This window comes from Aethina tumida, chromosome 3 (assembly GCF_024364675.1).
Source record: "Aethina tumida isolate Nest 87 chromosome 3, icAetTumi1.1, whole genome shotgun sequence".
NCBI classification, from domain to species: domain Eukaryota; kingdom Metazoa; phylum Arthropoda; class Insecta; order Coleoptera; family Nitidulidae; genus Aethina; species Aethina tumida.
Genome location: NC_065437.1, coordinates 33,677,206 through 33,695,523, shown reverse-complemented (window position 1 = coordinate 33,695,523; position 18,318 = coordinate 33,677,206). Strand labels below are relative to the sequence as shown.

General features: G+C 29.1%; 1 protein-coding gene across 4 annotated transcripts in view; it reads left to right on the top strand.

Moving 5' to 3' along the window:
• Positions 1–18,318, top strand: part of LOC109596285 (neurotrimin) — a 51,981-nt gene that overhangs the window by 20,729 nt on the left and 12,934 nt on the right. For 3 of the 4 annotated variants that reach the window (XM_020011796.2, XM_020011795.2, XM_020011798.2), the window contains exons 2-4: positions 1,348–1,371; positions 7,851–7,913; positions 14,148–14,251. In XM_020011796.2, coding sequence (XP_019867355.1) covers positions 1,348–1,371; positions 7,851–7,913; positions 14,148–14,251 — 191 coding nt within the window. The remainder of the gene's footprint in view (positions 1–1,347; positions 1,372–7,850; positions 7,914–14,147; positions 14,252–18,318) is intronic. The other variant, XM_020011797.2, reaches the window with a different exon arrangement.

The following is an 18,318-nucleotide window of genomic DNA, read 5'->3' as shown; positions in this document are numbered from 1 at the left end:
CTTTGCATATACAAATTGAATTTATCGGAGGCCGTAGGAATCTCTCTCCAGTATTTATTGTATCTCCATGACAGAATGGTAATGTCCTCGGTACGTTTGTATCATGCAAGTCCGCATCGTAATTTGATAATTCCCCAGCTACACATTCAGATCCATCTCACATAATCCGTACATATTTCAAGTGAATATATTACATGTAATTCCCACAATACTGAAATAAAACCATTCTATTGTTAAAAATCGGAAGCACAAAAAATTAAATATCAAATAAATAAATATAATTGCTAAATATTAAAATAAATATAAAAATATATTATATTTACACTCAGTATTTACTATTTATTTATGGTAAGATTGTTGGCGTATAAAATAATGAATATAATTAGTAAAGTGGTACTTAGAATCTCGTTTAAGAAAACATTGGAAATGTTTCATATTATGCGATTTAATACGAAATAATCTAAACATATTGTAGTGAAATTCGCGAACGCGTGACACTTTTCATATTTCACATATTACACATTCTAATAAAATACAGGATATTGGTTATGTCATGGAATATATCCGTATATAAAATCCGGAAGATAATAATACGAATTCGTGTGTAATTTTAAAATACAGGAATTCCGAAAGAAAATCCATAATCCGTAGTATCGTATATAAAATGATTGGAAGTGAGCGAAGAATACTTAAAACCCACACTAATTAAAGTAATTGGAATTTACCGAAATTAAGCAACATTAAAGCATTCCGATTAAGATCTGGAAAGCTTTGTTGCGTTGAATTTGCATATATTCTTTGTTATGTAAATGTATCGTATTAAGTTAATGGTACTGTATCTAGCGAGAAATTATTAATATAATTTTGATTACGTGCTAAGAATACAAGATGCAACTTTTATAAATTGCAATTAAAGATAATTTGTAGATTTCGGCAAATAATCGGAACATTGGAGTTTGTATTTATGAGGCTTATATCGACACGTTTTCGACGTTAAACCCGCTCTTGGCACTGCGCACATACCCGGATTTGTTTTCTGTCTAGATCAGATAAGATTTCATTTTAAATATATTATTCAAGAAAATGGGTCATGTTAAACTAGATATCGACTTCTGTGGCAAAAAATAATTTATTATTTTCGCTCGAAATAAATTCGGGCAAATCGTAGTAACTTTCAGCCACGCTGTAAATTTCACAGCGGTAATAAATATATATATCGCCAGAATTTAGGCTACACCAGTGTGTATAAGTAATTTATTTATTTGCCAACAGTTTGTGCCCAACACAGAAGTACATGTTTAATAATTTGTATGAACCCTTTCACTAAAATTGTTTTTTGTTTTCCAGGAGTCCACAGCCGAAGAAATCTAGGTAAACGCTATACAAATTATTAAATTTTACCATACATATATATATATATATATATATATATCCTATTTTAAATTGAAATTTGTTCCTTCCATGTTTTTTCGAGGAGCGTGACAGTTTCGGTACCGGTAAAATAATAAAATATTAATGAAAGCCTGCTTTTTTTCCGTTCCGTGTCCACGTACCCAAGAATCGAATTTATACCAATTAAAAGTTTTTTTCAATTTACCGGAAACGGATTCGGACGCAAAAAGTGGTGCCCGGGTCCGGTTTAATCTGTTTTGATGATTTATCGTCCGCAAATTAGGCACGCTCCGCAGACTTTTGTTACTTGCAGATGATGCATTTTTCAGATATTACTAGAGGAGATCGTTTATTGCTTCCGAATTAACTTTTTTGATTAAGTAATCAATTTTTGTTTCACCCTAAACCTGGTACTTTAATTGATTCTTTTTAATTTATTTTTTTCCCAATTCCCTCTTCCTATTTGATTGTTAAATTCAATTAGCAAAAATCTACAAATATTTGTTTGTTTAATGTAAAAAATATGTAAATTGTATTATTTGTAATACAATTATTTCTTTATATATTTTAATTTATCCATAAAATTACCAGGTAATATGAGTAGTTCCAATTTAAATAAAATATTAATGTAAATTAGTTAATGAGTTATAAAAATTTAATTTCTGATATAGCAAATACAGCAGGTTACTCAAAGAATTGTTTGTTTTTCTAAAATGCACAAGACGTCTTTGAATTTCTGCCCTATTATACACATTTTCCTTATGCCATGATAGAAACGTGAAATAAATTCAAAGTAGATTTAGTCGGAATTTTGCGAAGTAGACCGTTCTATTTTAAATATTAGTGTGCCTTTCAAATACGAAAGAATAAACGTGGCTGGCTCCTGACCTCATTTGAGCCGTTTCAGACATGCATTTCAAATTCTATTTTGTTGTACAATCGATTTGACAGTAATTATTAATTAGAAATGCTCTGCTAATACATTGATTTATGTAGAAGATGAATGGTCTACAGAAAGTAGAAAATCTTTTTTCCGTCAAACTAGAAATTCTTTAATGTGTAAAATTTATATAAGTATATCCAGGTAATTAGGTTAGGTGTGAAATTTTTATTTTTACTCAGAAAAAAATATTTATTTCCTACTTCCCTTTCATCATTAGTCTGTGTGACAAAAACTAGCTGATAAACAATATCTAATAGTATCTTTAGAATCAACATGTTAACAATATTCTGTCTTGTGGCATCAGAGACCGGAAGATCTGAGCCTGCGTTATTACCAAAATAATAATACTAATATTGCCTTCTATATGATTTATTTTAATAATAAGAAAATTAAAATATAAAATTTAAATATTATATATTGTTTCCATTTACTTTAGAATTATACATATTTTAATATTTAAATTCAAAACATGATTATAAATAATTTTATTATAATCATTTTACACATAAATTTATTGAAACAATTGAAAACAAAATGTTGGATATCATTGCAATCACAATTATTAAAATTCAATTTTATTATATTTTATACAAAATATTGTAGTGATTTTATTTATTTAGTATAAATAAAATATTTACTTTATTTATTAGTGCTCAAATAATATTTGTCTTCTTCTTCATTAAGTATTATTAGTAAACAAAAGTTATTAAAAATTATTATGCTCTGGAGTCTATTAACTTATTCTATGGTAAAGTCATAAAATTGATTATGGAATGATAATTTGATTAAAAAATGTATATATTCATGTTAAAATATTCAGTATTAATCTTGTGCCATGGAAAGGTGTTTTTCTTTTTAAAATATTTTACGGTCGGTTCAGGTATTTTAGTAGTTTTGAAATAAGAGACTTTCAAAGTTTATAACGTAAAGCGGGGTGAATAAAAATTCGTATGTGAAACACTTGCGTCTTTGATATTCTAATACCTGAATCTAAAATAAACGGTTAACTTTAGTGAATCCTATATGATAACATTTTCCTAGCAAAATATCACACACATGCTTTTAATTAAAATTGTTCAGACAAGCCTGAAAAGTTTATTATTGATTAAATTTTAACTAAAATGAGGATATTTATAAAATATAAATTTTCTTTGTTAAAATGAAAATCGTTAATCGTAAAACATAAATTGTAATCGATTTTTATTTAAGTTGAGAAAAAGTTTAATGCTTTGAAAAATATCCTTCGTTCATTAGCTCCACAAATGGTCGAATTTTAAAATAGCACTGCTGCAGCGAATCGGATTATTTGCTCATTAAGAGACCGATTTAGATACTTTCACTACAATATATTGGCTATAAAAGTAAGTTTAAGTACGTTTTAACTGTACGTAAATTTTACAGAGCAAGATAAACTCCTCTGGTTGATTTTCACAGGTCATACTACTGTAGTAAATAAAATAACAATTTCTGTTAGCATGATTGTTACAGATACAGATATAAGAAAAATATGGGGGAGTACAGTAATTTAAATTTGCCACGTTCGTGTTGCGAAGTAGTTCAAAACTGTTTAAAAATATGTAATGCGCCGCACAATTTCTTTTAAAATAATTTAAATGCACTCCTAAGTTATTTAAATTAAATTAAGGCTTCTCTTAAAAAAATGCTCTACGAAGTTGGTGGAACTTGTTTTAAAATTCAAATGAATTTAGAATTTCACAATATGCGCCGGAGTTGGTTAACATTAACCGAATAAAAAACAAAAGGAGCTGGAATATAATAGTTAAATGCCTTCCATCCGCAATTTCCTTGCTTGTTTATGAATATAAATGATACGAATAATGTGATCAATATTTTATATTGTAAACACCATATTTACGCCTTCTTTTTGTCGACATTTACATGCAAATACTTTTAAACGATAGTTTTAAACCAGGACTTAACAAAGTTCGTACGCGAATATAGTGAGGATTATGTGAAATTACCATAATTATTAGTAGAAAACAAAACGTAAAATGGATGGAACATTTAATATAAAACAAATTTGTATTTTTGTTAATTTACTAAAAATGTATTCTTTTACTTCATTATAATATGAAATGTGAAAAATTTTTCAACCCTGGAAAAGTAATTATAGTTACATTTTATTGTATTCATAATGTTTGTTAAGTTAAATGGATAAAATAAGTACGAAAACTTTAAATTTTAGCTGTTGAAACCATACACGAAAATCCCATTAGGGTTGTCATATAATATTGCCAATTGCATAATTTCTAAATAGCCTGTTTTTCATCCAAATAAATGACATAATGAATATTCAGAAAATAGCCACTTAAATTTAATAAATAAATAAATTAATAATATTAACGATAAATATATGTATAATACCGTTAAATTTTGTGTTATTATAAATACAAAAAATGTTCTGAATATAAAACAGATAAATATATATAAATATATTAAAAGAATATATTTAAACAGCAGAAAGAATTTCAATTTAAGTATCACATTATTGTCATTCGTAACAGAATAACTTTATTATTCTATTATATTATTATTACATACGTCAACAAACTTTTGAAGTTTCCAAGTTTTATATCAACGTTCAAAAAATATACTTATAGAAGAACAGAAATATTTGTGTGTTTTGTCAAATCCATATACACACTTATATTCACATATAACTTTTCGACGAAAGTGTGCGTACATCAGATATAAAGACGATCTTGAAAACTTTAACTCGATTTGATCAAATCCGGCCACTGAAGAATTTTTTGAAATTTGAAATAAGTTATTTTCAGTCATTTTCAAAAATTTGTATCTGAGCTTCTATATAACTTACAGATTCCGTTCAAACGGCAATTTCTTCTGTGAATCCTCTATTTTCAAGCTGTTTAGTTTCCAACTAAACAACTGCATTAGCAATATTTTATCTGTTTTCAAAATGTTTTCAAATATACAGCTTCCAAAGAATAGGGTTAAATAACTGCTGATATTTTTTGTGGATGTGTATACTGTTGATATCTGCCCATTTTTTTCCTAATTGTCTCGACAGTCGCTATATTTAGATGGCTGTAACTTTTTTCTCAGGACTTCGATTCATCAGTCTGTTATATTCCCATAAAGCCTTGCAAATTTCAACTTGGATCCGAGTTAGAAAATATCAAACATGTGTTATATAAAATAATTTTTGCCAATAATTTTTCATTTGTCTAATGAATCATTTATCTATTTTCTGGTAAAAAATCTTTACGTATTTTAATTATTTCATGTTACTGTTATTGCTGCTCATTTAAGTGGCCTCATACCTACATTTTTTGAATTTATATTGAAGGTGGCGTTGAGGCTATTGTTTGTACTAATATGATGACATGATTTAAATTTTCAATAAAATCCTACTTAACTATGATACAATTTATGAATATTATACGACATTTTCAGAGTCCACGCCGAAGTTCAAAAACGCCAAAACAATTAAAAAAACTATTTGATAATGTAAAAACAATTAAGGACACTCGAATTAACCATTCTTTTACAATAACAATACCTTAGAAGAGAAAGTGACTTCTTTCGAAAGAGATTATGAAGTAGTTCAACTAAATTTGTGATCAAAATTTTTTTCAAAGACTTAAAAAAATCACTAACAATAATTTTGTATATTTCATTGTGATGCTGAAATACAAAACACAATAAATTTAAATTTAAAATACTATAATCATTACCATTTAACTATATAATTATAATAATAATATGCGTTAAATATATAAACGTTAATAAATTGGTAGTTGATTTCAATGCAATTTTCGATATACATATACAAGTATTAACAATATTTAAGTCTTCGACCTCAATTAGGTAATTAGTAGTGAACTCACGACACGTCCGCCTTTAAATTCGATTCCTTAAATGGAAGTGGGAGACGTTTTTATTCAGAAATCGTCGCCCCGTCTCGAACTGGACCGGGCTCCGATGTTGTCAGCAAGTGCTGCATTCAACTGCTCTCCTTATCGTATCCATCAGGAGACCTACACACACCATTCGGCTGGGACCGCCTGCTAGATCGAACAAAATTCTTGTTATAAAAACCTCCATCTACCCTCGGAACTGAGTCGAATATCACCCCAGTTTGCTGTTATCAGGAACGCAGCAATTTGAATCCCGGCCAAATGTTTCCTAGGAACGCCGTTCCTAGACCATTGAATAACTGATTGGGACGTTTACAGAAATTAACTTTCCGAATAATTACTCGACGAAAAATTTTAAAGCGGAAAAAGATCGTTATCTTTATTGTTTCTTATTATCGGATAACGTGTTGTTGCGCTTCGAAATTTTTAATCGAATCCTGAAATAATGAAACTAGAAGCCACTTAATAATACACGCCAAACTTGAGTACAAAAAAAAATGGATATTTTCGTATATTTCAATTAGTTACGCGTTTCCGCAACGTAACAAGCGAAAAAGATAACAAACGCCACCATTTGGCAGTACATAAATAAAATATGTTGCTCTCGAATCTATCAATTGCATTTCACCCACATTCAACGCGGCCTCGTCAATTCACCATCAATTTTATCCACAATTGCATTCGTATGAGGAATCGATATTCACAAATGCCCTAAATAAAAAACTTAAGTCAATCTGCATATATTTAATCAAGAATTAATAGAGTCAAAAATAAATTCCAATTGCATTAAAAACATTTAAAATATTGCTAATGCAATTATATATTTAAATTTTATGGTATTTTGAAATTATATATTAAATAAAAATTTGTAATGCTTGAGAATTAATTGCACCGATTAAAATATGTGTATAGATAAATCAAAAGACATAAATATATATTGTTTTTAAATGCAAGTGAGTAACAAGAATTTAATTGCAATAAAATATTTTTCAATTAAATATATGTTTATTTTAAAAAAGGCCTTATATTAATAATATTCGTATCATTCAGTTAAATCAAAAGATAGATAGAAAGAAGTAAAAACCACATATTTGATGTCAATTTTTTAATCTAATTAAAATTTGGAAAAACTGATTAATTTTAAAAACTTAACAACGAATTTAAATTAATTAATTTTGAAGGCATTAAATTAAAATTAATGACGTTTGAGATTTTATACTTGATTTGTTAAAAAATAAGTAGTACAAGTTTAATTATTAACTAAGTCTTTCATGTAACTGGGTAAAAACACTTCTGCAGTAATCATAAATGTTTTACAGGCACTTTAAGAGATTAATTTAAATTACAAAAGTTTAAATAGTTTTGATAACCTTCCCGATAAAACTGTTTTATGGTTTCAGGAAGTGTTGTAAGTCGCAAATAACTAACGTAACTTTTGTCTTTATTTTAAAATTAAATGTAGGTAACACTTACTTAAACAGCCCCAAGACAATTGACTCATATCTGCAAGTAATTGTATTAAGTGGAATGGTAATCATTTCATTAATTAGTTTCATTTATTAGTTTGAATGTGTGTCCCTTGGCAAAACTGTAACATTTTGTTTTATTTGCAGGTCGCCACGTACGAAACTTGGAATCGAACGGAATGTCAGTTTTAGGTGGCGATTTTAATCACGGTAAGTCGTTACCATAACTATAACCATTAACTAGCACTCAGTCGAAAGCGTACCTAAAATAAAATGTATATGAAGCAAGAGACGAAAAACACAATGGCTTTAATATAAAAGTTTTATGTCGTTAATAAAAGAGGATAAGGACCTGAGTGAAACTCGACCAGGTAGCGCATTGAATACACAATGCCAGGCGTTTGTAGTAATAGCGAAAATTAGAGGTTATTGAGGCTTGATTAAAATTATCTGACTCTGTTTCTTCCATTTGACTTCCTCGTATCCATTACGTTCCCCCAAAACTCATATTTACGAGGCAAGAAACGATAATTTCCCCAATTGATATTCCACCCCGAAACTTTTACAACAAATAGTATAAAACACACAATTTATGATGGTGTAGTGTGTTGAAAATCGTACAGAAGAAGTGTGTGCATAGAGACAAACAATAATACTTATTGGCTACTTGAACCGAATGTTGTATTTAAAAACTACCCCGATTTTTGTTAGTGAAGCTGAAACTGGCTAGTATCACTTTACGGTCCCAATGTTCGAAGTTGTAAAATTGATGCAAACAATCGCGGCTTTAATTAAAGCTCGCCCATGATTTGCATGAAAGTCTCGAAATAAAAATAAGATAAAAACAGTGTATTCACTATAAATTTATATTTATTTTTATACGTCCATAAATAAATACAGGTTGAATTTGCTTCCCGCAAATAATGTATAAAATAACGATATAGAATTAGAACTTGGGGTATTTACCCTGTGCTGGAACGGCAGAACTAATTCACCGCTTTTATATTTATAGACACTATAGACCTTTTATGACGCATATTAAATTCACTTTGTAGATGCATTTTCCTGCTTTAGATTCATTTATTATTTACTATAACTACACAGTTAAAACAATTTATTACGAATTCTATTTCTATTCAACAGTGTCAATATTTATTTATGTATGTTAAGCGTTTTAGATATTAACAACAGATTAATTAGTTTTTTCCTTTGGTCTTGAAGTGGTTTTTAGATTTCTGTTAATTACATTTATTTTTAGTTTGATCTAAGTTAATTTAGGAGCAATTTATATAGAATTAAAATTAATTGAGAGTTTTTCCTGCAATACTCTATTCATGTTTAAAACAATTAACTTCATAATGTCATTATAACGACTTTCCATTGGTTTTGAAACAAATTAATTTACGTTAATTACATGTATGAATTAAAAGTGTTTGATAAATTATTAATAAAGAAAGTATTTGAATTGAATATAGAAAATAACGGGGAAAACACATTTCAAAATTGCTAGGAAATAATTAAATTTTTTTGCCCACGAATGCAGTGAGTTCTAAACTATCTATGAGCTGTGAAACGAATATTTTAAGAGGCAATCTTCCTGGCAAAATTAAATCGTACCTATTTAACAAATATATCTGGAAATTACATTCCTTTTCGTAATGTTCGTCCTTAAACATAATTTTGTTTTAATATATTATTCGCCCCGTTCCTAAATATTTAAATTTCTATGAAAAGTTAAGCTGCCGCAAGAGGAAAATTTAATCATACGTATATGAAACGGCGTAAATTAAAAGTCAACAATAGAACTAAATTGGATATATCTAACAAGCCCACGGGTCGTACCACGTGTAAATTATACTTTTTTTCAATCTAAACAATCTGATTTTAAACCAAATATTGATAGTGTTTGGAATTTCAATATTGTTTTCGTCATATTTTGAATTTTGTTTGATAAATAATCAGATTACGTCCTCATTTAAGCTATTTTACCTATTTATAGTTTTCGCTTTTCAAATGTTATTTTATTTATATTTAAAAAACGGAGTGGCTGAATATATTTGTTACGGTTAATGTACAAACTTGTCTAGTTCATAAACCACCTTAATATTTATAAACGAATTAAAGTGTTTTGACAGATAACGTAATTTCATCTGAATTAGCGATAAGTTCATAACATAAGTTAACCAAGGATCTGGGCTAACGCAGTTAGTAACGTAACGAAATAATTTAAGAATATAAAATAGTCAAATTAGTTCATAAACTATCTAATATAGTTTGACTAATATGAAAAAAAAAAAATAATTTTTGTTCATACAATCACCAATTCTATAGCTGGTTTATAAATGACTAAACTATAATTCTCTTGCTAATACCTTAAATTATGTTATGTTATTTTATCTTTTGGCATCACCTTATTAGTAGCATAAATTAGTCAGAATTTATATTTGATTAGTTTATAAATTTGCTAATTTGTGACACCTTTCACATCAATCGTAACATACATTAAATTGATTTAAAAATGTTTTCCATTTATTTTATTCTGACCATTATTTATATTTGAATATTTGCGGATCTAGACGGTCAGTATTATAATTTTATTTTATTTTTTATATATTTATCGGTCACCAAAATAAACAACATTATATTTCTTGCCACAAATTTCCCAAATGTATAATGTCTCAAAGTGGCAATGCCAATATACGACATGGAGATAGTTGATAAACTAACTATAATCTGTTCTGATTATTTCTGTTGGATGAAATTGCACATTATTTACATCCAAGCTTCCTGCAGACGTTGGAAGAACTGTAAGTTTGTCTACCATCAGAAAAAGATTGCAAAAACCTGGTCTTAAAGCCAGAAGACGTTTTCGACACCCTTTGTTAAACAGGGAGCTTCGGGTTGTCCGCAAAGCATGAGACAACTATCACCGTCTATAACCTGCACCAGATGGGCTTGTTGGAATTCTTTGTTCACAGTCGAAGAGTCATATTTTGTGATGGCGTCCAACCCAAAGGGACACGTGTGATCATCTTCAAAAACTACTTATATACTTATACTCGAAGCTATCAGCCTGAAACTTTGAAAGAGTTTGCTAATGCTTTTATATAATAAAAACATTTTTTTGTTTCATTAATTTTCCAATGAATTTGGTGATATTCATTTTTATTATAAACGCTCGCTTAAAATTTACTATGTAATAAATTATTATGTTTCAAACACGGATGCAAATTATCACATTTACGGGACCTACCATGAATACTTTATTCCATATTTAAGTAAACTGGGCCGAAATCTTTAGACAGGTCAGACGTTAAATGCATAATAACGATTTTTTTAAGGTTCGGTACATAAAATCCTTCTCAGAACATCTAATTAATTACGGTAAATTTTGCTTGGTTCTTTTTCCATTCATTCTTGTGCCGTAATTAACACTTTCATACTGCGCATTCAAAAGAGTACGCGATGTAACGTTGCATTTGAAAGACTGCAGCGAATGCAAATAATTAATCTTCGCGGAGGGAACATTTAAGTTTTTGCGGTTTCATTAAAAAATCTTACGAAATTGTTAATTTGGAGTCGTATTCACCGAATAAAATATAAGTAAACTGTCACGGAAACAAAATATACCAATTAATTATGTCTTTGCTTCACGTACGAAATTTCTACCTCACGAATATATGACAGGTGACACAGAAACAAAATTATTCATTCGTTGCCCTATTCAAGAACACACTCGGCAAATCAGCAACATGAAACGCTACACACACACACACGGATGCGAAAAAGAAACACGACTGGAATCCTTTAAAATTAATTAAACCCAGCGAAGGATGATCCGCTACGCGTACGGCAAGCCGCAGATAAAAATCGTCATTAATTCTTCGGAACGGTCCAGTAAATATTTTAGTATTGGAATATGAATGTGCTGAGTCGACGGGGTCCGAAGACGGAGGAAATGGAGCCGCATTTGCAAGCTCATGGTTTACGCACTAATAGAATGATAAGGGTCCGCGCGATGCGATCCGCCGTCGAGTGAATCCGGGGTTGGATCTGGTCGAGCGCGACGATCCCGAAAGCGAGCATCGTCTCTCAAATTTTCCAGTCGCATTTTCCATTCTTTTCGGCGACTGGCCTCGACCGGCTTGTCCGAAAATAAACAGCCTTCGCAAACACCGAAAGAAAATATTACCTACCATTCATACCTGAATGGCTATTGTGCTTTTTTTTTTTGTTCGACACCGTTTTGTTTAAAATATAAATTGGTGTCGGTTATTCTTTTAAATTAAAAGTAACGTATTTATTTAAAGTGGGGGTGAGGGTTGAATTGTTAATCATAAACGGCGCCATTAACAACAAAACAGCTCGTTTGAAATATTAGTTGTCCTTTTAAAAGCTTGTTCAAATTATGCTTTGTCCAAATGTAGGTAATATATTCCTATTATCATGCCACAGCACAAAAACACATATGTTTGTGTCAATTTCCTGAAAATCCCAATATTATCTATATCTGTACAACAAAGGAAATTTTTATACTTTAATTAAAATTTCAATTAAAATGAATGGACGCGTCTTCTGGAAACAACAATTTCCTGCTTCGCAAAAGTGGAGATACTAAATAGAAAACATGTTTTTAATTTCCATTGTGTGTCCGAGCTGTTTAGATCATTCATATGGACCATTCATTGTTCCAGTAGTTAAAGTTATTAAAGTTCTTTTATAATTGCTCTGTTTGTTAGAATTATTTCCATTTTACCTAACACAAAAACATAACGTTGTTCCTTACGATTATTTTCCATTTCTCTGATTAAAGTAATTGAATTGTCTACAATATGAAATGAACACAACGAGGGTTACAATTATATGAAAAATTCATTTTTTATTGAATACAACAAACTAAACATATTTAATTAAATACTGGAACATTATTAAATACAGGATTACCTACGTACTTAAAATTTCATAATTAAACTAAAACGTAATTATAAATTAAACGAAAATCAGAAATAAACATGAATATAATCAAATTAATGATGTATTAACGCATTAAATTGGATGTTTCATTGCTGATTTAAACAACGGTGATGAATAATAAATTTAATTGGGATTAATTTATATTTAATACCAAACACTTAAATTCCAAATAATATTAACATACGTTACATTTATCATTTAAATTATTTATACATAAAGATCCCCTATAGAAAAAAAACTAATAATATTAACTTGGATTTACTCAACAAATTCCAATAGTATTTTATAAAATTTGAATCATTGAAATAAAGCAAAGCTTAATTACTTTAAATTAAAAAATGTTCAAATGCAATTATTCAAACATAAACATTCAATTTACTGAATTAAATTCACATATTCGGCAAAATGATGTGGATAAATAAATATAAATATTTTAAACTAAATGAAATATGAAATTTAAATATTTATTTTAATGATAAAACTAACTGTACAATTTAATAACAATACAAAACTGTATCAAAATGTAAATTAAACTAAATGACAACAAACATATGAATATTTTAAGAAATAATTCAAATTAAATAAATTCTTCTAAACTCTTGTTGAGAACTCAAATATTGAACAAATAACTCGTCACAAATTTGCATAAACTAGTTTTCTTTCCATTAAGATGATTTATTTATTAAGTTATACATCAACTCATAATTTCATAGACCATAAACCAAACCATTGCTAAAAATGTAGATAAATTGAGCAGAATTTTATTCCTTAAAACTTTAGTACAAATAAAAACGAAACTGGTACACTCAGGAAATTGATGTTTAGTATTATACAAAAGTAAACGAAGTTAAAATTGCAATTTGCCATTCTTCTCTATTATCAGGGGAGTTTCTCATTCTTTTATTCTTTTCTTTTCATCAGATAGACATGTTTTCGCCTTCTTAACAGATGAACCCTTTAAAGATGTTGTTTTATTTATTTTAATTAAACTTCAAAGTTCCAACATAAATGAAAACAAATTATCTGAAAACTTTCAAAGATAAATAATCTATTTATTATTATTTTAATTATTTCTTGACAGAATAGTTAATTGTTATTTGCAACTTCCGATAGATTATATATCTAAGTAAACATTCCTGACAAACACTTTAGCAAAGTGTTGTGACAGACTGTCAACACACTAATTCTTAATTTCCTGCTAATGAAAGTAATTAAGTAATACGTTGAAACAGATCTATAATTTTAAAAAAAGCATATAATCTAGTGAGTGGTGTATTCTTGAGATAATATGAGGTTAATAAAAGCCCTCTTACGAAGCCAATCATTTTTAACAAATGCGGTCATACGGAGGAAAGATTTATTGGTGTTTCATAATTTATTATCATAACATAACAAAACGTTTAGCTTCCCACATTCAAATACACGTCGATATAAATAATGCGGTGTCGTAAATCAAATATTTCGTTACAGATTCGGCGTTTCCCAGATTCGCCGAGCCAATTCCGAACGTCACCGTTACCGTCGGTCGTGACGCCCTTCTCGCATGCGTCGTTGATAATCTCAGAGGGTTTAAGGTAAGAAACATTATTAGAAATTATACTTTTGTTGAGTATGTTTATAAAAGAGATAAAAGATAAAACAAAATCCCACAAAATAAATCTAGTTGTAAAAAATGCATATATAGTTGCAAAAATATAATTGAACGAAAAATTAAAATCAAATCAAAACAGTCCATACAATTTTTTTAAATGATTTGTTTTCTAAATAGATTTCCATTTATTCAAAATTTTTACGTGAGTAATCATGTACCATATTTTCAATTTACATAACGGACATAAAACATTTTATACATATACTTTTATTTATATTATTTTTCATATATAATAGATTGTTTCTATCAACGCTTGTAATTAAAAAAATATAAATAATAATAATAAATATATAAGTTAAAAATTAAGAGAAATATGAACTTATTTTATTTTTATAAATTTACATGTACAGGTAATTGTTTCCATACTCAATAAATTTGCACAAACCAACGGAAACCTTTATTACATCCCATTATTAATTTAAACATTAACCCAACTACAAATTACGAGAAACTGTTCGTAAGCTAGTGTAAATTATTAACTTATACGGTTCAGAATAAACATGGGAATCAAAGCTGAAACGCAAGAACAAAATAATTTGCCAAAATAACAGAATGATTTATTTTTAGGTGAAAACTTGAAAATGTTAAAAGATTTTTTTGAGCAAAGCTTAAATCAGTAAATACTCTCCGAAGCGGCCTTCAAATTTAGTACAGTACTGGCAATTCATTTATCGTCCTAAATATTTAAAGGAAGGACTCAGTACATTATTCATGAATTAAAATACAGCAACATCATTCTTTTAAAATGAATCAAGGAGCAGAGTGCCAGAGTTGGAAAATAAATAGGTTAGTTATAGAAAAATTTATTTATTATCCAAAATGAGGTTAGAACGTTATCGAGTAGAATTTGTTGCCAGTTTAGTTTCTTTCACAGTGCTTGACGTGTTTCGAATGGCAGACAGTCCGAGTACATCGGTTTCATTGGTTTGCAAGTAACGTATCTGTAACGCATCCTCGTCAATCCTTCGTAGCAATGAGTGGTAGACTGTTGGAGGGACGGGAACGGGCAACGTAAAAGAAGACACGACGGGATGTTAGGACCGTCCCAGCAGCCGGTTGATAGATTGCTTTAGGAAGGATTATTGGATCTCTCAAATGGCTAGGGATCCGGTCTAAAATCGAGTTTCTTTGTCTGTTCAACTGTTCACGAATCCATAGGCGCAGTTTTTGAAAGACTACTTTAAAATAACTTTGTTTGAATCTGTTTTGCGGGGTCTGCATTTCACGGAATAAATTTAATAGTTTGGAATGCTTGCAGCATATTTTATTATTCACTCGCAAATTGATCTGAATTTCATTTATTGGCGAGGCGAGTGTTCGATTTAGACCTCTCTCATTTTTTTTTGTTTTGTTGGTATTCGATGTAGTGACGAGTATTAAATATTCATGATAATAATAAGCCTCTGTTCAAAAAGCGTTTTCAAACTAATAAAGCAGCTAACAATTTTACCGTCAAATTGCAAATAAAAGTTGACGTGATGGACATGCATATGGCTAATGAAAATTTGACACCATTGATTTTTGTTTTTTAATCAGTTATGTTAACCTACTGCAAAATGGAATAGAATCATTCATTTTGATTATCTGAAAATAGAGCCATTAATGTTATGTGAAAAGTATATTGAAATACGTAGAGTAAATCATGAAACTCATAACAATTATTGGAATTATCTTGACCGCATCAATAAATAGAAAAGCTTCCGAACACCATCAATGATTAAACTGGCAGAAAAACAGTGAAATCAATTTATTTTTTAGCCTGCGTCCATCCCTACACTAATTTCCTGGGAGGTTGACCCCGATCTAGAAGTAGACGAGGATGTGAGACACCTATCAATTTTCTGTCACACGCTTGCTTTAACCCAACAATAAAGGGACGACTAGTTAGATGACATGCTACATTAAAATAACATGAGTCTTATAAATTTGATTGTCCGCCGAAAATTGAAACCTGTCCATTTGTTTTTGCTTCCCCTGTCCACTTATTGGACGACTTCCATTAGACGAAAATGTATTCGTTCTTATTGAATTACGCGATGTCAGATAGACTGATTTATCATTTCAAAATCGCGATATATCAAGTTTAAAAGGCAACAATTGGTTTTTACCAAAATCGTATAGTGAACTTGTATTTTTTTTATCTAACCGGACAAATGAGGAAGCGGTAATTTTATTGAAAGGAAGAAGTTAAGAGAGATCCATGGTACAGCTAGACTAACTGATGATATAAAAGGTACACGATAGGTAAAATGAAAACATGCCCTGTCGGTATCCAGAAATCAGAGAAGCAGTTCACGTCTGTAGTCTGTCGAGGCCCAAAAAAGTCGAAGAGAATTCATCTCACGAACATATCCCTCACTCCGGTCTAAGGAATCGCACTCTTATTTTCAGGTTTGTGTTTTCTTTGCGCCACTTTTATTGTTTATATATGTACTCGGCGTACGCTAATGTTATTATTTTTAAGTCTACCCGTGAAATCGATCCCCCACTAAACCACATAAATCTTTTATACGCTCCCCATTTACCTTTGTATAAAGATGCTTGCTTCTTTCGAAGCAAATTGGCGTGTTAACACGGATAATGTTTTATATGCCTTAAAATATTCAGGGAAACCTAATCGACATTTTTCTGAATTATTTATAGGCCCTCGGGAAATAATTCTTATGCAAATTGATAACGAGACTCTTTGATCCTGTTTTTCTCATTTAACCAAAAAGCGACGGGCACATTTTTAAAATAAGAAACATTTCGATTTACGAATTCACGAACACCTTATGTTATCAAATATTTTAATCTTATTTTAAATTTAAATTTACCAAATTGTCGTTATTTAATATTTTGTGATTTCTTATCAATTTAAATGTCAAGCTCTGGAATTATTCAAAAAGATGCCTCCCACAAAAAGTATAATCATTTTAGAGAAAAAGCAAATCCATTAATGTCGAGCTTTAGATGCACCGCACAGTAATTATTTCAAGATTCCGAAGCGAAGTGATTCAATAGTTTTATTCGGACGGCACGTAAAAAATAAATTGAATTTGTTCTTGGAAGTATTGACGTACCTAAGTAATTTATTGTAGTTTGCCGGAGATTCGTTTTAAAGTTTAGAGTGATTGGGTGTAAAATTCACGGTGTAAACTGTGTATTTAATTTAACGCAAGCATTTTGAAGATTACCAATAAAATGCCATGATAATAAATAGTTATTCACACTGACACGTAATTTTTCTTTGTCGATTAAATTTTCCTTTTTTTATAGAATAAAATAGAAATTATATCACTACCTAGAGAAACTAATTAAATACATGTAACTAATTAGTTATCATAATATTTATTAAATTAATTTAGTTAACATATAGTTATCTGCACTGGTTATAATTATTTTCTGTCGAATATATTTTTTTATAAATTATACTATTACATATTTATAATTATAATTTATAATCACATATATGAAACAAATGAATCATTATAATTATTGATAAATTAATTTAATAGTAAAATTACTAGTAAAACTTGTGATATTAAATAAAATAATATAAATTTAAATATTAATTTTTTATTTAAAAATTTTAACTTATTACTAATTATCATTTAGTAATAATTATTCAGACTGAAATATATATTAAAAAAAATTGTTAAAAAATTATATCATTTACTTTGTAATTATTTGGATTAAACATGTAATTTTTCTCGGTCGATTAAAAATATTTTTTATTTTATTTTATTTTAACTATGTAGTGAAACTAATTAAATATAAACTGTGGCCCTTTTCAAAGCGGGACACCCTCATAAAATTTGAAATTTTGTCCGATTTTAAGTTTGATTTTCATGCCTAAAAAATTACCCCGTACATTTGAAAAAAAAGTCTCTTAAACTCGGACATAAAATACAAATTTTATGAGGGCATCCCAAAATACAAATCGGCCACGCCGTATATAAGTAACTATTCATTATAAGCTTTGATAATTTAAATTAATATTAGTAAAAA